The 19,676-nt window shown below is 46.0% G+C and overlaps 1 protein-coding gene across 5 annotated transcripts in view; it reads left to right on the forward strand.

Annotated features, from left to right (window-relative positions):
* Positions 1 to 11,278, forward strand: part of RASAL2 (RAS protein activator like 2) — a 349,271-nt gene extending 337,993 nt beyond the window's left edge. For all 5 annotated transcript variants that reach the window (XM_049634019.1, XM_049634018.1, XM_049634015.1 and 2 more), the window contains 4 exons: positions 930 to 1,064; positions 2,785 to 2,987; positions 4,585 to 4,672; positions 10,067 to 11,278. In XM_049634019.1, the coding sequence (XP_049489976.1) occupies positions 930 to 1,064; positions 2,785 to 2,987; positions 4,585 to 4,672; positions 10,067 to 10,231 (591 nt within the window). In that variant the 3' untranslated portion in view covers positions 10,232 to 11,278. The remainder of the gene's footprint in view (positions 1 to 929; positions 1,065 to 2,784; positions 2,988 to 4,584; positions 4,673 to 10,066) is intronic.
* The last annotated feature ends 8,398 nt before the right edge of the window (positions 11,279 to 19,676 follow it).

The raw sequence follows: 19,676 nt of genomic DNA on the forward strand, positions 1-19,676 counted from the left end.
TGTAGAGAAAGTACTAACGTTAAGTAAGCTAATATAAATTGTAGTATCCAATGCTAGTTTTCTAAACATCAATATGATAATATCCAAGCTCTGTAGTACTCTGTAGTTTGCAAAGAACTTCACATACATTATATGACTCAATCCCTACAACTCCCTATGAGATACTAGGATGGGTGGTGATGGTGATGGTGGTAATATCTAATCGGTGAGATTAAGAAAAGAGTATTGAAGAGATTAAGGGGACTGTTTAAATGGCAGAGTAGCTACTTAAGATCAGAATTCCTATCACTCTAGTGTATCAGTATTGGAAAAGGGCACTTTATCTGGCTATCCTAACTGGATTGAAATATCCCTTAAACGAATCCAATATCTTTTGTTTTGATCCTGTATTCTTCAAGAAACTGTCTGGTCTAAAATATAGACTTCTGAGTGGTGTTAACTCATTAAGAAGTCCACGCTCTGTAAAAATGACCAACGTCACTTGTTTTTTCTCTTTCTCTAAATGATTAATGTGAAAATTAAGGATTTGGCATTCTGATACATAAATGGGTACCTTGTGAGTTTGTTCGTCTCTGGGTTAAACAGCCATTTCCTCAGCTGAGCAGCCAACCATTGAGTCATGCCTTTTCTCTCATTCTGTCATCATTGTAATTTCATTGGTAATTGAACCACTGGAGTAATGAACAATTTTAAGGCTGTGGCTCTCTTTTCTTGGATGTGATGCATAGGAATTTCTATTCAGAATAGTGTATTCTTCTACAAGGAGATATTCTTATTCTTCACCTCCAGCCTTGTCATTAATAAAATATTACTTAGAACTGAGAGCATTTATTAGATCACTGTTATGACCTCCAAGAGGAACACCCTTTGTGAAACCTAACTAGTGGACGAGCTGTTTGGGGAGATGCTAATAAGTGTTTCTGATGCAGGTTCAATCACCTGTGGACTCTGCCACAATGTCCCCAGTAGAGAGGACAGCAGCCTGGGTTCTGAACAATGGACAATATGAAGAGGATGTGGAAGAAACTGAGCAAAATCAAGATGAATCCAAGCACGCTGAGAAGGTAGGACTCGCCCATCTTTACTAACTTGCTGGCCCCACAGTGAGAGCCCATCCGAGGGGTTGTCTAGCCACGAACTTGAGCTCTTCACCCCCAACAGTGTCAACTCCATATCTTATGTTATCCATCATATCCGTATCTGTATGACAGTTCAGTAGTGTCCGTGTGCGAAAATCTGCAGCAAATGTCCGGCAGCCTGGGGTGGGAGATTTCATTTTCCTTTTATGTAGGTTAACTTAATTTGCAAAATATTCTACTGTTCATTTCTTATCATTGTAGGTGAATATTTAGTGTTTCTATAAACCTGTTGCTAGTCTTCAACCAAGGCCAAAATTACCCTTGGACCAGACTTCCTTTCCATGTCTTGTTAATGATTTTGTCTTTTTTTTTTTTTCCTTCTTCTTCTTTTTGCTTTTTCTGGATAAAGAACTTCCAGTTTTATATTGATTTTTAAGCGGACATTATCTATTATTTCTGTTTTGTTTTGAGGAAAAGTTGACACGGGAAGAAGGGATCATCAAGAACCTTGACCCATGTGTGGCATTCTCTCATTTCATTAACAACCACACAACTGGTTACTTATCAGCATGATGTTAAAATCCGAAAATGACACACAGAATCCTAAAATATGCTTATTGATGCAGTCTCCCTTTTCATACTGTCATTAAAACTGTCATCTTTGACCTCTGGATTAACAAATACAGTTTAGGATCGTGAGGTTGGGTAAGCAGAAGCTAACTGCTTGATCGTCCATTAAATTGATATTATGTGAAAATAGATTGCATCTTACACAGCACCGTAGGGATTTATCATGAATTGAGGTAGACCATATACGAGAAATCCTATGCGTCTCACTTCACCTAGAGATGTGACGTTCCAGTATACTCAGACCCCAACCACTGCAATATCAGTATAGAAAGGGGCCATGTAACCAATTGAATGATAGTTTGTAATATAAAGCTTTAGTTTACATAAATTTATATAAAGCGTTAGTGAGAAAACAGACAAACGAGTTCCAGGAAGCAGTACCAAATTGAGCAGATGAACCACATCATGAAAATGGGCCAAGATTCAGTATTCGTCAGCCCTGGAGAGTGTGTAGGCCTTTGGCTTAGTGCTTGTGACCTGAATATTTTATACTCCGACAGTCGACAGTCGGGGAGAGAGCGGCAACAGCTTACTTTGCTGTTTCCGATTCTGTTTATTGATTCAGTAGCGTAACATTGTAGAAATGTTGCCTGTTCTCTGAAGGGCTGATTCTGGTAGAGTGAAGTCATGACGGTCTGCTGAGCCAGGCTATGTCGGAGATCCTAGGGTGCAGGTGGTGATCCAGAAACCGCTCCTCTGGCAGACAGCCGGCTTTTGGCTTATTTTAAGTGATTCGTCAGGCTTCTATGTACTGGTTCTTTTTTTTTTTTTTTTTTTTTTTTTTTCTCCTGCCCCCATTTGTTACAGATTGGACGTGGCTTGTAGCAACCGGTAGTTTAATGTGGAAAGAGATACATAAATGTGTAGATCTGAGGGGCCAAGTGAAGATGCAAAATGTGACGCTAGGGGAAGGGAGGACGGAGCTCCTTTCCCAGTTGCGCCTTTTGATCATTTGAAAGAGTACTCGCGGCCCGGGGAGTGGCAGCCCAGACAGCGTCCGGCTACGTTGCTTTCTAAAACCCGTGTTAACTGCAGTCTTTCCCTCCGTGTGTTTGGCGCCTCTTCCCTGCGCCAGTACGAGCAGGAAATCACGAAGCTGAAGGAGCGCCTGCGAGTGTCCAGCCGGCGGCTGGAGGAGTATGAACGCCGCTTGCTGGTGCAGGAGCAGCAGATGCAGAAGCTGCTGCTGGAGTACAAGGCGCGGCTGGAGGACAGCGAGGAGCGCCTGCGCAGGCAGCAGGAGGAGAAGGACAGCCAGATGAAAAGCATCATCAGCAGGTCGGGCGGTCGCCGGGTGGAGGGTGTGGGCCGCTCGGGGGCACAAACGGCCGGAACGCGTTTGCCAAGCGTGAGGCCTTAGTACACGTCCTTTGAAGACAGAGGTAGTCTGCCTCTCTTTCGTCGTAACAATTAGGAAAGAAAAAACGGAAATGGAGCGACTCAATGTCCAAGAGTGACTTAGTTTTTCCCGAGTCCAGAGACATGGAAGGGGGTGTCGCTGGATATCTTTGGGGCCAGAGAACTAAGAGACGGTGCCAAGGATGTCCAGGGACATGGAGGGGAGGGGTCAGTTGTACCCAACACGAAGCACCTACCGCGGGCCAGGCACTCTTCTTTTTTTGTTTGTTTGTTTGTTTGTTTTACATTTTTAATATTTTTAATGTTTATTTTTGAGAGAGAAAGAGAGAGAGAGAGAGAGAGACCACAGGCAGGGGAGGGACAGAGAGAGAGAGAGAGAGACACAGAATCCGAAGCAGGCTCCAGGCTCTGAGCTGTCAGCACAGAGCCAGACGCGGGGCTCAAACCCACAAACCGTGAGATCATGACTTGAGCCAAAGTCAGACACTTAACCGACTGAGCCACCCGGCTGTCCCTTTTTTTTTTTTTTTTAATGTCTATTTATCTTGAGAGAGACAGACAGAGACAGAGCACAAGCAGGGAGGAGGCAGAGAGAGAGAGGGCGACACAGAATCTCAAGCAGGCTCCAGGCTCTGAGCTGTCAGAACAGAGCCCGATGTGGGGCTCGAACCCACGAACCACGAGATCATGACCTGAGACGAAGTCAGACGCTTAACCAACTGAGCCACCCATGCGCCCCCAGGCATTCTTCTTAAGTACTTTATAAATAATAATTGGCTTAATCAGTTAATAAAAATGTATTGAATGCCAGCCTCTGAGGCAGATATTATTTTCATTTTACACATAAAGGAACAGGCACCAAATCCGTTAAGGCACTTGCCCAAGGTCATTTAGCAGGGCAACCAGGATTTGAAGCCAGGCAGTCAGGCTCCAGAGCCCACGCTCCTAACCACTGTGCTTCAGTACTGCCCAGTGCTGCGGAGAGGTCAATCAAATCAAAGACAGAAAAGGTTTGTTGTTTCACAAGCCTGGAGGGAATTATCAGTCGTGGAGCAGTTTCATGGAGTTGAGCGTCAGTGGTTTAAGGTATGAGTGGCGTTCGAGAGAGAAAGTCGACCTACTGAGCATCGCACACTCTTTGAGAAACTCTGCTGAGCAGGGGAGAGAAGGGACAGCTGTTACAGGGGAACTTGAGATTAAGAGAGGGTTGTTAGCTTTTTGTTGGTTGGTTTGAAAGTTTGCGATGAAATAATCTGTGCTGAGGGAAGGATCCGGCAGAGGAGAGGGAAGAAATGATGATACTGTTCCAGAGGAGGTGAAAATTCACGGATCTGGTCACAGGGAGAGAAGTCAGCCTTGAATGTCTTCTTCCAAGGCGGGAGAGAAGAAAGCAAGCGTGATTACGGGCCTCTTACTGGGAAGGAGTGGAATCTGGACTCCGCTGAGTGTGGGTTTCTTGCGCCCTACGTTAGCTGGCTTCTCTCTGACGTCCATGTCTCCTCGCTGCACATTCTAGGCTCATGGCTGTGGAAGAGGAACTGAAGAAGGACCACGCTGAGATGCAAGCCGTTATTGATGCAAAGCAAAAAATAATTGATGCACAGGTAAGCAGACCTTGAATCTAGTGTAAAGGACTTGTTTGTAGTAACTGTTGAATTTCCTGGCTTCTGACCTTTTGGAAATGCCAAGGCACGTACTGGAAAATGGGTCATTGGAAAGTGCTCCGCATTACCTTTTAAAGATTAAGAGTTCCTAAGTATTACTTTTCCTTTCTTTTACTGGTGATAAGTGTGTCGACCCAGCAAAGTATTAGCGTGCTCAGTGCAGTTGCTTGACAGATCTCAACCTAGTGCATGATGGGGTCTACTCCTTTCCTCATGGAAAGGAGGGCATTCTCCGAGGGGGTAACTGTGAAAAGCACACTGCATGTGTCTGGCTTGTGACCTCCACTGACCATTGCTTGGCTGTGATGTTCACGGTCTTGTTAGTCACGTCCACTGTGCCATCGACCTCTAGCCCCACGTACCAGTGGAACTGTAGGGGAAGGACGGGGTCGTGGAAGGTACCTTTCCTTGCTGCTCTTTCAGTTCAGGGTTTGGCAGCGATGCTTGGGATTTGCTTGGCTGCCCTTCTTTGTTGGCGCTGTGCTTAGAGAGCCTTTTAGTCCTGATGAAATCAGAACCTGGGCCTCCGCTCACTGTGACGTACACCTGTGACTCTAATGGCCTGATGACTGCCAAGAGCACCTCACAGGGGCACACCAGTGATCAGAGCAAAATCCAAGAGGCAGGAAACACTGATGATTTCATTTCATTTCATCAATGCACAATATGGTTGTATTTCTTAGAGCCAAACGGATAACAAAAGACAGGTGCGGTTCTGATAGCGGATGGTCTAACCGCAGAGGGTATCGCCTTCCTGAAGACAGCCAACCCACACGGGTTTGCATTTTTCACCCTTAACGACCTCATCCTATCCCTAAGCTATGAAATAAAAATGGGAGCAAGGACTTCACGTTCTATTCCCTTCTCTGCGTACCAGCCAGGGGGCGTCTATGTGAGAGCCCCGGGGATTCTTAAGCATGCACGTAACACCCTCTGTCTAGTTTCCTAACAGGATTCATGTGGCATGGGGTTTATTTTTCAAAGGAGTTGGGAGTGGGGCTGAAAGCAGAGCCCTGAAAGGAGACTTCCTGGACCCCATGCTCCACACGCAGCTTGGAGGCCAATGTGAGCCTTGCTACACTTGTCGGCGGATTTCTTGGGATAGTTCGGACTCTGTAGTTTCTGGATATTTGGACCTCATAAGAATCAGAAGAGAGCTCTGCTGTAATCATCTGGCTTGGTCCTTTTTTTTTTTTTTTCCAACCTCTCTAGGTGTCCCCAAGGTGGGCGAGGGAAGGGTAGTAGAGACAAGGCCATTTTGCCATGCATACTATACAAATTCATCCCAGAGCCTCAGAGAAACGGCCCAGATACAGAAGGCCGTTTAGTCAGGCAAACTACTGTTAATAAGTTTTCAGTTTTGGATTTTCAGTTTGACAAAATAATCCAGGAAGAGTTCTATTAATAACCACACCAGGAGAGATTTTGGTTCTGATGAGATAAAACAGATCATTTTCATAATTCCAGCTGGTCTAAAACTGTGTCAGTCTTTAGCAGAGGAAGCTTGGGTCTGTTACGATCATGGCTCCGTACACAAAGATTGCTACCCACTCCTGTCCCCTATATTGACATCGAGGACAAGACGATGGGGTGTGAAGCAAGAGCCCTAGGCATGGACGGTGACAACAAGGAAGGGGATAGGATCTCTCAGGCCTCGAAAGCTCTGGACAGTAAGGACCTTCTCGAAGTTAGCCAGGAGGGCATCACTGTTCAGCAATGGGGGAAATGTGATCCTTGGGGCATCAGTCAGTGTCGGCTTGTGGACTGGCTAACCCAGATATTTGGGGGCCATACCTGAAGACAGTGGTTTTCAAATGCTTTCATTCCGTGGCCTATTTTGGTCGAACCAAGGGGACCTTCCGTAGATCAGTTCCCAACCGCTCATGTTGACCACCATCAACAAGGACCATTCTCAGCTCAGGGATTAAATCACCCTGAGGGTGGCTAAAATAGCAAATTACTTTTTCGAACATAGGCGTTACCGTACAATAAGCTTTCTACCAGAGGCCCACCGTGGATCCCTGAAGAATACTTGGAGAACCCACCAGACCACATTTTGAAAACCAGTGTATCACGTATAGCACAAGTCATAAACACTAAAGCTAATTTCTTTTTTAAAAAGTGTAACCTCCAGTTCCAGTTGTTGTCTTACTGACACATTAAATTCTGATTATAGCAGAAGACTTTGAACCTCTTTTGGCATCCTTTGTATTGAAAGACCTTTTATATCAGATCCTTTCCTTACATCTCACGTGTTTGATGGGGCAGAGCAGCCTTTCTGGCTGCATTGAATGGAATGCACACACGTTTGGGGTGAAAGCTTCCCAGTGAGGTAGCCCATACTTTTATGTCCCTGGCATCTTGCTTGGTGCCACTGGCAGTGGAAAATATTTCTGAACTGAATACGGTTGCCTTCCTTCTATTAGAGCTGATCCCAGCATTTCCCAAAGCGCTAAAGGCCTGGTGCCCAGTGAACTGGTTTTCATCTGTCCACGGTCCTGCGCCCCCAGAGGCAAGACTTGTCCCCGAATTCAGTCTCTCCGTCCCCTAGGGTTTATGCTGTGAGGCCTGACCTGGCTCAGCCACTTCCTAATGGGCACTGCGAGAGGATGTGCGTTCCTCTGGTGAGGGCAGAATCACCTGTCTTGGACCCTGTGGCACGGCCGTGGGGATCCTGGTGATGGAACTGAGGGGACCATTTCTCAAACGTCACACTAGGGACTGTGCCACTTTCACCCCCACCCCAGGATCTCTCCACGTGGCTCAGATGGAGAACAGAGAAGGGCTTCCCCTCTGAGAAGCGAGCAGCTGCCTAGTTACGGTTGCAAAGTGATATCTCCGCTGTGTTAAATTACAGGTCATAAATGGAGATGAGATTATTCAAACAGGCAAGTAAACCCGGTCCGTGCTCTAGCCGAGCAGTCCCAGCCCTGGCCCAGCACACTGGCCTCCTACGCATTCCAGCTCCTGCACTCCCCGCACTGGAAATCCTTCCCGTCAGGCGTGGACTAGACTGCTTTGCCTTTCAAGCCAGGCGGAATCGAAACGTCAGAGCATCTTTGCCAACTGCGCTTGACTTTCAAAAGTCCCGATTTGATTCTTTTTCTTTTACTTTTTGTTTTATTTTGAGAAGTTGGCAGTGGGGGGAACGACAAAAGGGAATTTGTCCACTCGGAAACTTTCAGCTTTTCAGCAGGGGGTTATCTGGCTTCAGCTGTTACTCTTGTAGGAAATAAATAATTGCAACCCTTCTTAGCCTTCTTTTTGACCCTTTAAGGATCAAATAACTTTTTACGAATTAAAAAGACATATATTTGGGGGTAAACCTGAAGAATCCTACGTTCCTTAGTATTTGGGCCTTATAATTTAATACTGAAATTTCTTTTTTAATCATTTCAAGATATTCTTGACCAGTTATTTTGTTCAGAGATGATTCTTAACCATCAGAGGGAAATGTCATATTTGGTCCCCACTCTTTACTTCCTGGTAACCCCTGGCCAGTCCTTACCTACTGGCTTTTTTTTTTTTTTTTTTTTTTTTTTTTTTTTTAAGTAGGCTCCACACCGAGCATGGAGCCCAACATGGGGCTTGAACTCACGACCCTGAGTTCACCACCTGAGCTGAGATCAAGCCAGACACTCAACCAACTGAGCCACCCAGGTGCCCCCTCTGGCTTGTTAAAGATCTGTACTTGTTATCCCAGAAACTCCATGGACTATGGTTTGTTTGTTTTTTTAATTACTATTTTTTAAGCCTCACAGATCTTTCTTTCTTTGAGTTTGGCCCACCCTGAAAATGAGTTACCCGCCCAGAATAAAAAGAATCTTACACTAGATGAATGCTGACCTAATAATGCTGATTTTATGTGTCTTACCACCTGAGATCTCCATCAGGGAAAAGGAGGACACTTTTTTTTAAATGATAATAACAAGGTTTTCATTTTTTCATGCTTTTGAAACCATTTAGCCCAGCTGCCCCACCCCCAAAACAGGAGATGAAAGGGGGACATAACTTGATGCTGTTGTCCCTTCCCCCAGGTGGACATTCGGCACCCCCACTGGCCCTGGTACCTGCTGCGGGAGCGCAGGGAGCAGTGTCCCACCCTCAGCCCTCCCGTCTTCTCTGATCCTCCCTGCACCTTGCAGCGAAGGCCTTACCGCACTTCCCCTTCCCCGGGGTAGATTCGGACACTGCCGGGATAGGAAAGCTCCTTTTGGCTTTGGGGGGTCGTTCCTCACACGTTTTTTCTTTTTAATTTCATGGACGTAGGTAAAGATCACCCTTCTCAGCCTTAACCCCTTTTCTGGAAAATGACAACTTCATGTTGGAAAGGTTCTGGGCTCATTTACCCACCTGCTGAAACTAAGATTAGGGTTTCTCTCCTAATCTTTGGGAGACTGATAATATTTTGATGGGGTGATTTTTTTTTTCTTTAAACATAGATGAGCCTGCTTTCCTTTAGATTACCATATTTTGGGGGTGTTTTGGCCCTTTTTCCCCCCTTGTGTTTTTTTTTTTTTTATATATATAAGTGTATATAGTCAACAATCTTTGGTTCCAAAATATTGGTTCTAAGGCATTTTTCCCCCAGAGACTCAAAAGTAAAATGGAAGCAGTCTCCTTATTGGGAAGCTTTCCTGGAGTAGCTCTGAGCTGGAATGAGTCTAGGAGCTTGTGTCCTCTGTTTGTTTCCATGTGTTATGTTTCCGGCATTCCCTTCGGCCACATCTCCCTTCCCATATTCAAACGACCCCTCAGTCTGAGCTTCTGGCTGCTTTTTCTCCTCTTGCTGTTGCGTCCTCACTTTGTTGGTGACTATAAACTGCCACCATGTATCGTTTTAATTTTGAGCACAACGTGAATTCTTTCCAAATGTGACTGGTGTGCCCTCTTTGGGGGCCGAGCTCCGTAGAGCACACAGCACTTCTCCTCTGTGAAATGAAACCTCTGGTGCTTCTTTCCTTGCCACCTAATTTCCTTGTTTTAATTTTGGCCCAAAGCACTGAATACCTTAAGGCGGCCTGACACCCTGTTGCACCGTCTGCAGTAACACATGGTGTCGTTTTCACATCGTCCCGGTGTCCCAAGGGATTATTAATAACCAGTCCTGCTGTGCTGAAAGGAAAAAAACGAGAGAAAATGAACACAGACCCATTGGGCTCAGGGAAGCTGAACCTGAGTAGTGTGCAGAAAGAGGCAGAGACGTTCCATTTGTCTGGGAAGCATCATGCGTACTGCTGTTTGATAGAAAGTACTAGAACAGTCATTGAGTGGAGTATCACGCCGTGATGTCCTGCATGTAGCCCGAATAAAGCCCCGATTCGTGTGTTGCAGGAAAAACGGATCGTGTCCCTGGATTCGGCCAACACCAGACTGATGAGCGCACTGACCCAAGTGAAGGAGCGATACAGTGTGCAGGTCCGCAATGGCATCTCCCCCACCAACCCCACCAAGCTTTCCATCACGGAGAATGGTGAATTCAAAAACAGCAGCTGCTGACGGGCTCTGTGAATAGACAGACTGTGGGAGGAGACAGAAGGAAATCTCCCCGCTCTCCTGTCCCCAGTCCTTTCCCCAACCCCGCCAGGTTTACAGAATGTTGCTACTTCAAAACAGCAGATGGCGAGAAACTCTTGAATGAAGAAGGAACCTTGTCTTTCAGGGCAGAAGGCTAAGCCTTCCAAGGTCGACGCTTTCCCCCCATGTCTCTTGTGTACATAGGGAATTTAGTTCTGGGCCATGTACAGAAAATACCACTGTAATATACCAAAAGGAAGTTAATAATGTAGATTACCTTTTTAATTATTACTATTTTTATTATTGTTTTCCTCTTGTTGAAAGCACTGCAGTTGTTAGAGGAGGAAAAAGTAGGAACGATGTGTGAGTGAGAAATGAGCCCAGGGGCTCAGTAGGTAGAGACCAAGTGTCTATCTGATAGACATAGGATATCGTCAGAATGGATTTTTCAGGGATTCCCCTGCCAGTCTAAAAACCCCACTCTGGCCCCCTTGTCCTGTAGGAGAACATGCAAATACCAAGAACCAAACAAAACAATTTATCCCATTGGCCAACCCAAGACTGGTTCCGGACGGACGGCTAATCTGATTTGGGAATGCGAGGTCTCGGAAAACACAGATAAGAGCTGTGGCATCAAAACAGGACTTTAGGAGTGATTTCTATTGAACTCCTGTTGATGTTTATTTCCTTCTGCCTAGAGCAGATGGGAATTTTCCACTTTAGATAGGGGGCTTTTTTTTAACTCCAGTTGTAATAAAGGGTGTTCTTTTTTTCCTCTTTAGAGTTTACAGAACTATAAATATTCGTGTCTCTGCATACTGTCTCCATCTGCACCACCCACTGCCCTCTCCTCCCCATGGTGGGAGCAGTCATCACAACAGGGTTTACTCTCCCCTGGAGAGGTTGTCCAAATATGCTGTCCATAAGCCATCCAAAAGAAACACCCTTTCTTCCACACAGAAAAGGGCTAATCATACCATAGCAGGAATCTCTGACTATTTCCTATTAAAAGACAAAAACGAAAAAACAGCTTTTCTATTTGTAACTTCATTTTGGTTTGGGATAAAGATTTTATCCATTGTACTAGCAAATCTCTGGGCAGGGTAATTTTATCTCAGTCGTTAGCTCTTAAATGGCTTCTTCTAATTCCCTCACTGAAATTTGGAAAGGAAATCCAGACCCAAAGCATCGCCCTCTCACACAAGTCAGGATAACTCCTATACAATAAGAAAACGAAAAGCGCAAGGACCACGCGCTCCAGCTGTTCTCCCGTGTTCTTCGTAGATGTGGCAATAATGACTCTGTTGTACCGATTTGTCATCCTTGGCTTCATTGTGGGACAGAAACCGTCGTGGAAGCTCATTTACTTCCCTTTTTTCCCGAGGTGTGAAATGTCATCTTGAATGCAAACTTGATTATCAGAAGTATGGAATGTGACGTCTTAAAATGGACATTATGTATACAAATATATATACATATATACTCACACATATGTACATATAACTGCACAAATAGGAAAGTTCATGCCTTCTCCGCTGTCAGATATAATGTAAAAGGGTTTTTGAATCTCGTTAAGCAAGATCTAAGCAGTTCTTTATACTGAGAAAGCAACAGTTCCTAAATAAGTTAGTGATGTTTATTTCAAATTATTAACTATAAGGAAATTTTTCAAAAGGAAAAAAGGAGAGGAAGATTAAAAAAACAAAAGTCGTGAGGGAGCCATATGCATGGAATATTTCTACATAACAGAATATTATAAGGAAACAAGAGAACATGTATCGTGTCTTCTCTTGGGTGAAGCCCAGACTCCACGTCTGTGAATAGCCTCCCTTTCACGGTGCCCCAGGCTCACATCCGGACCTCTTGAGCACAGCCCCCGGGGCCCAGGCGGATCTCTGTGCTGGAGCTTGCGTCTCAGCAGCCTTACCACACACACCCCCCACCCCCCACCCCGCCCCCAACCCACAGCCTTTGAAAACACTTCCCTTCACAATCGTCCCGTTTCTGCTGGTCAGAGATGGAAGGCAGGCTGCTCATGCGCTTATCTGATCTGCGGTTTTCATGTCCCCACACTTTGGCACCTGGTTATCTTCTCGACCCCTGATAGTTATTTTATATAGTCTCACCTCCTCCCTCTAAGCCTAGGGCAGGCACACTGTGGTCAAAATCACTTATTTTCATAGGAAAAAAAAAAAATCTCACTAACTCTGAAGACGTACCCTTTGTTGGCAGGAGGGATGTAAACGTAGGTGGCCTTGTTCATGGCTATTCTCAGCTCTAGCCGTGTTTCATCCTTTCTTTATAAAAGCCTTCGACTGTGCTGCAGAAAGCCTGGTAAAAGAATTGTCAGTTTCAGTGGCCTTAAGTATGTAACTTGGGTGATGTCTTGCATTGAGGTGTGGAAGCTCTGAAGTGTTGGTTAAGGCTTACAGAGGGCGGATAAGCTTACCTGTACTGGAGGGCTGGGGGCGACACAGAAAAATCAGATGTGCTTTTGATGGTGCATATTTCTTGTTGGCATTGTGGGAGCTCCTTAGAGGGCTGCCTACTTGGGAAGATTAAATGCCCAAAGCGTTTGGAAAAATTATGCAGCCCTCTATTGCCAGGTTGTCTTGAATGAAGAGAAAAAGAGTAAGAAACAAAAGTTGGAAGTCAGCTAGAAGTTCAGATTTATTACCAGATGTTAAGTTTCAGATTATCCTTTGAGCCTATTCCTATCCAAATATTTTTCTGAGTATTTCTTCTGAGAAGCTGCAATCTGTGGAACTTATTCTGAAAGACCTTCTACGTAGGTATGGATGACTGCAGCAAATAGCAGATCATTTTTACGGAGGTATTGCTTCATCGGCTTTCTTCGGCCCGAATAACTACATACCTCTGCTCTACTGGGAGGAGGACGTGGGTGGAGTGAGATAGCAGTGTCTTCCACTCTGCCTTCCACCCCCCACGCCACCACATTGCAGGGTGCGGCGTGGACCATGGTTGAATGGAATTTGGAGTTCAGGTGACGTGCTTGCCAAGTGCTTGTCTAGCTGACAGCCGGACTTGGCTATTAACACGGACAGTGTGGGTTTAGGAATTAAGGAAAGAGCTTTCACACTCCCTTTTTACGTCCCTGGAGCAACAGGCTCCCTGGGCCGAAGCAGCAGAAAGAGTTACATTCCCATCAAGTCACCGTATACCCCAGTCTCCACATGCCCCACGTCTCCGCAATGTGCCCCCACGGCCCCAGGAGATGACACCTAGGTAACTACAACAAACACTTGAGCACTCACTGTGGTCCAGGCACTCTCACCAAGGTACCGTTGGAGCCTGGGGCAGCCTGTTGGTAAGGAAAATGTGGGAAAATGAGCTAATCAGGCTGCTCTAGGCTTTTGTTGTTTTCACTCAGTATTGAGTTGGTCCTAAGTAGCTTTCTCTGGATGGCTTCCACCTTTCCCCGTGATGGTGTTGGACAGGGAAAGAAAAAGCAGGAGTCTCTGACTGGTGTACGACCTTGAGAATTAGCTGGACTTTAGAAGTAAAGCTTTCCAGATCTTAGTCGGCCTCAGCCTTTGTTTACGGATCTGTGGTTCTTTCGGCCCCTGGCTCTCACTGTGTCCTCAGAGGTACCCCAGGTTGGGAGCAGTTCTTCTTTGGAAGTCCCAGAGCAAGACAGTGGCCATCAAATGAGTTTGCGTTAGTATTTGCTTTGCTTTCCATCTAGGTTAAGTTCTAGTCATGTTCAGTTTGGAGTTCCTGAGAAAGCTGGTCGTGGGACTGAACTTGGGGAAGGAACCCTCTTTAGGATTGCCCAAGTCCCATGTGACCTTGAGCCCAGACTAGACTTGTCACTGGGCCTGGCCCAGCGGCTCCCGAGCCCGTGCCACAGCTTCAGTGCGTCGTCAGATACACCCATGGGGGCCACCTCCTCCTACGGAGTGTGGAAACCAAAGGGACCTTCTTCTCCATTCCCCTTCCCCTTCTCAAGTCCGGTGTGAGATCTCCTGCTTGCCCCAGCGGTAAAGAGCTGCCTTCCCACCCCTACCCAAGGGCCAAGAATTTGGGATACTTTGTTTTCATCAATGTGTCAATTGAAAGAACCTATGTTACTAGTCTTTTAAAAGCAAGATAAGTTGGGTGTTGAATTTTTAAGTAGAATCTCTTTCCGTGTCTGAGTGAGTGTTATTAGTTTTAGAAGCATCCTCTTGTCGTGACCCAATTATGAATGCTCTTGAGTTTAGCAAGGACAAAAGCGATGAAATTTGCATGAGATAGAATAAGTATCTTATGAAGAGTGAAAGAGCGTGAGGAACACACATGATGCAGAAGGGGACTCATGTATAGCAGCCTTTCGGTAGCCCAAAGGTTCAAGGGAACAGAACTGATATCCTTTGCCTGATCTTAAAATACACGGATAAGAAAGGCAATCTCTGTAGACAACACACACACCCCCAACCCAAAACACACAATTCCTAGGGCTTCCATTTTCTGAATGTTAATCACTTACAGAGCAGTGATTCTCAGAATTTCTTGAGCTTTGTAGATTTTCTGCTCTCATTTGTTACACGTTATAACCGTGGTTCGTTCCTCTTTAAAACGTACGGTATGTGTTACGTGTGTATGTAAGTTCAACTGACTTGAAATTGATCTGGTTTGACGTAGATAATCGTCATTCATACCACGGGGAGGGATGGAATGAAAGTTGAATGTCACTGATCGATCTGAGAGTAGGATCCAGAAAGAAGCAGCTTTGGTTCCTAATCAGTTTATCTTCAGGTATTTGAGGAACCAACCCGGCAAGACTTGGCAAATCTGGTGTCACCCCAGGAAAGCAAAGTGGTCATTTGCCCATATCTCAGCATGCATCGTAATTTCCTATTCATTTCCTATTTTTCATTCAGATGCTCTCATACTTCACTAGGAAATGATTTGGTTTGGGACCTAGAGCCAGATTTATCTGTTGTTGTAGAAAGATTTCCACAGAAGCTGTGTTTTGGGGGCCTCCATCGTCTGTAGGAGGGAGTACAAAGGTTTATGTCTAAATATTGTACTTAGGTCACTTCTAAACTCCCAAGGGAAAATTCTGAATTCCCAGTTCACCAAAAGGTTAAGTGCTAATTGACTCAATGACCACCATCCTGCAGAAAAGTTTTCTGAGATAAATACTAAAGGTTGAGTTTTGACTGGTGCTTAGATATTTCCTAGTTGCATTAAAACTAACTCGAGCAGACGGCACAGCACACTGACCTGAATCACACCTGTGAGTTTTACCTTCTAAATTTGATTTTGTTCTTCATCTCCAGGGCCTTAATAAGAATGTGTTAATGCACATGACTATTTTACAATGATAGCTCTAAATAATTTATTTTTTATTTCAAGAAAGAGAAATACACCTTAGAAAAACAAAACCCAAGATTTTATTTTACTTTTAAAGCCATATTTTTGTGCCGGTAGCACTTAGATTATTCCATACGTGAGATCCATATCTGCATTTCATTACCTGGGTTTGTTCTAAAGAAGATTTATTTTTGTTCTGTGAATAATTTTTGATGGTTCTTGTACATGTACAGATATAGATACGTTTGAGGTCTTTTATTGCTATTCCTACAAAGAATACAAATAAACTTTAACTTTAAACATTTCAGACTAAAGTTGCCACTGTATTTGACATGTTACCACCTTACTTCGAGCATGTATCTGGATGATTAGAACACCTGGCGAAAAACCAGAAAGGACGTGCTTACGGGAACATTCTTCTGAAGTTCTGTCTTAGCATTGAGGACAACGTGTTGGAGAACTTCCCACCGGACAGGCAAAGAGTGTTCGGATGGAGGAGGACAAACCCACCATTAATGTGTCGTATTGCAAGGATGCCCTCGGAGAGCTCCTCACTCCGGACAGCCTGAGGTCTCTGTAACAGCTCGGGTGGCTAGTGAGGAAAGTGCCCTCCGCTTCTCCGGAAGTGTGGCCTCCCTCAGCTTCTCAGCCACCACTGTCCTCTCTTTCTTCTCCAGGGAGATGAATGCGGTTTGTTTTAGGACTGGTGTTGTTTCGTTGGGGTTTGGGTTCCTGTTTGGTTGTCATTCTCAAGGTTACTGTTCCCAGATGCCTCCATCTTCCTCTCCTTACCTCCTGCACCCTATAAAATCCAGGGATGCCAGTTTTTCCTCACAGGTGTAGCTCTGTAGTCACCTCTTCGTATATCCGGAGTTATTTCTGAGCGCCTGGAACAAACGTGTGTTCTCATCTGCTAGCATCATAGACCAAAAGTCACTCAAAATCCAGACAAGATGGTGTGAGAAGGCTCCGGGTCTGCCGACATGGGCTATTTTTTGTTCACTTCAAAGCCAACCCATTTCAGTCTGAATTGCTCGTGACCTAACGTAAGCTTTAAGACTTCTCGGATCTGAAACAGCAAACAGAGAGAAACTGCCGTTGCTGTCTTGTGACCTCCCGGCCTAAACTGCCCACCGCTATGCCCTTTGTGACCAGCCATACCCTTTCTTTTTCTTACCTACGCCCCCCGCCCCCCACCAGTCTCTGTGAAGGATTGCACCTACCCCAACGGGAAAGTACATGAATCAATTGTGTTAGGACACGAGGACCACCGCCTCCACCACCACTGCCCACCCCCTCCAAGGGGGGGGCGTCCGGAGAGTCTGATGACAAACGGGGCTGAAACAAATGACTTACCGGTGCTTCTCAGTCCCATTTATCAGAATCACTACTGAACTTTGAAATCAGAAAAGATGCCTCTTGAGCTCCACCACCGACCGGGTCACTGATCTCTCTAGGGACTGGGGTTGGGCTTCCCCACCCGCTTCCCCAGGCCGTAACTTCAGGTGGGGTTAACAACCACTAGTGCATATTGAGCCCTGAGCACTGGGTGCGTCTGTTACAATGTCTCTCTGTCCCTGTCCCTGGAATGGGGACAAGCTGGCTGCAGGTGTGTTTCCTTGCCTTGTGTTTGCAATTTAAAATGCGGCTAAAACTAATGCTATATACTCTACCTTCCGACACACACATGGTTGCCACCATTTCCACCCTTTAAAGCTGTGAGGCAGAAATTGTCCCCATTAACAGGGAACAGATACATTCCAACAGAGGTGGCCAGAAGGCGGAATTCCCCGTTTTGACCCCAGTTTTCCCATTATTGGCTTTACTTTTGCAGAGAAGGAAGATGGTTTCCGGTTTGGTTCCCTCCCACACCCCCAAAAAAAAGAGTCCTTGACTTTTGGAAACCCAGTACTCGGCACTGCGGTCTTACTGAACTTCTAAAATAACGATACGATGTCCAATTGCAACATTTCCATCATTTGCACCTGTTCCTCTTTCAACAGCGAAATGCACGGAGGGCTCGCTCGTTCCTCCCCAGGGCCCCGGACGGGCCTGTGCACGCGCGCATGCACGTACGCACACACGCACGCAAACACACACGTGCGCACGCACGCGCACACCACCGTTCTTTCTAGAAACGAGTTTGTGAGGTTTTAGAATGAGTTGCCAGGTGCTATTTCTTTGGCCTGTGAGTAAATTGCAGTGAGCTACCAGATAAATGCCAGTCTCATTTCTTGTAACATCAGGATTTGATTAGATGACCTGTAAGGAACTCTCTAACTCTGACATCTTAACGATCATTCTCTGGTATAATTGAAAAACGTGCTTCAAGCTTTTGCTGCAGTATTTAGGAACACTTCTTCCTCTTCACAATGTCCCATCTCATAATACTTTAAAAGAACAGAGGACTGGGCAGAAGGGGAGCCTGGAACAAATGTATATTCGGATGAGCAACAGTGATGCTGGTAATAATAGCTAATGTTTGTGTTTATTGAGCACTTACTACGTGCTAATTTGCTAAGCACTTTATCTGGAATATTTCACTTAATACCAACCATATGAATTAGGTTTCGTTGGCCCTAATTCGTGAGAAAACTGATATTCAGAAAGATTAAATTACTTGCCCCAGGTCGCAGGACTAACAAGTAGAAAGCCAGACCCCAATACAGGTCCTTCTGATTACGCTGTCTTCATTTAAAACAAACAAACAAACAGCTCAAGAAACACGTTACAGAGAGAAGAAAAAGATCTGAAAAAGTCTCAGCACAGGCACCAACCTGTCACCATGAGCCAGCGTGGGAACAGCAGTGGGAACAGAGGAGCTACTGTTCCCAAGCTTTTTCTCCAGGTTTATTGGTTTTGACGGTGTCACCTTGCATTGTCAAGCCATCTGACCAAAAGCAGGGGTGGTCTGAAGTCTCACCTCACTCAAAAATTGGTCTTTCACATCTTCTGGGTCCAGGAGAGCTGGGATGGTAAAATCTGCTTTCAGGATTCCAAAGACCTGCCCTGAAAAAGAAAGGGCTGCCTGGTTCAGAGAAAAGTAGCCTATTGTCGTCAGACGCTTGAAGTTCTCAACAGGACTGCCCACTGGACACCACAGATGCTGCACAGAGATGTAGGATTTCAAAAAGGAAGAGGAAAGAAACTGCTGGGCTGGAGGATGCTCAGCCACAATTAGGACTAACCAGCCAGTGGCCGCGGCCAGGCAGTCCTCCCCTTCTCTGTCTCTCCTGTATTTCCCCCCTTCCTTTTAACAAATCCATTAAGCAGATACTCCGCACCGCGCTGGAAATACTCACTTATCCCTGGGCCCACATTTTAAAGGCCAACGCTACCCCGGAAAGCTCTAAGTAGGTTCTCTGAGCCAATAAACACGCTCAGCCTTGGGCCACGAGCCGCTGTCATCTTCCTGGGAACTACATGCAGCCTCGTGACAGGGCTACCCTGTATCTGTAGAGCATTTTATAGTTTATGACGCCCCACTGCATAATTACCTCATCGTTGGCTCGCAACAACCCCGTGATGGAGGCAGGGTAGTTTTTACTGCACCTCTTCTGCAGCTGAGGAAGAGGAGGTTCTGAAGGGAGGATACTTGCTCCCCGAGCTTTAACAGTAGTCAGGTCGCTAACTCCAGGCTCCTCGCCCTTGTTCCTTTTGTTCCGGTTCCCTTCCCTGCACTTGATGCTGTCTCACAAAAAGGTCTCGGGTGCCCTGTGCTAAGGAGCGGCCGTCCGGATTTAACTGCTCCGCTGTTCGGAGCGGGTCCTTGGTGACCAGAGGCAGTTACCTGATGCTGGCGCTGGAGTTTTGCCTTTAGACTCTGGGTGTTCGGGTGAGCTCACGCGTTGGGCCTGAGTGGCGGCGGCTGTCTCTCTCATAGCACTGCCACCTCCTTCAGTGGTCACAGCTATAGGAGGGGGAAATAAAGGAGTCATTGCAAATACGGCCGGGAGCAGGGTGGTCTGAGATTGGTGGCTGCCCCTGAGCTAGAAGACGGGCACGGAGAGCCACCGACCGCTCTGCACACAGCCGCTGCAGAGACCGACCGTCCGGGCCAGATCTTGACCCGCCCCCACAGGCTCACACACCCGGCCCCTCGGTTGTT

This window comes from Panthera uncia, chromosome F1 (genome assembly GCF_023721935.1).
Source record: "Panthera uncia isolate 11264 chromosome F1, Puncia_PCG_1.0, whole genome shotgun sequence".
NCBI lineage: Eukaryota > Metazoa > Chordata > Mammalia > Carnivora > Felidae > Panthera > Panthera uncia.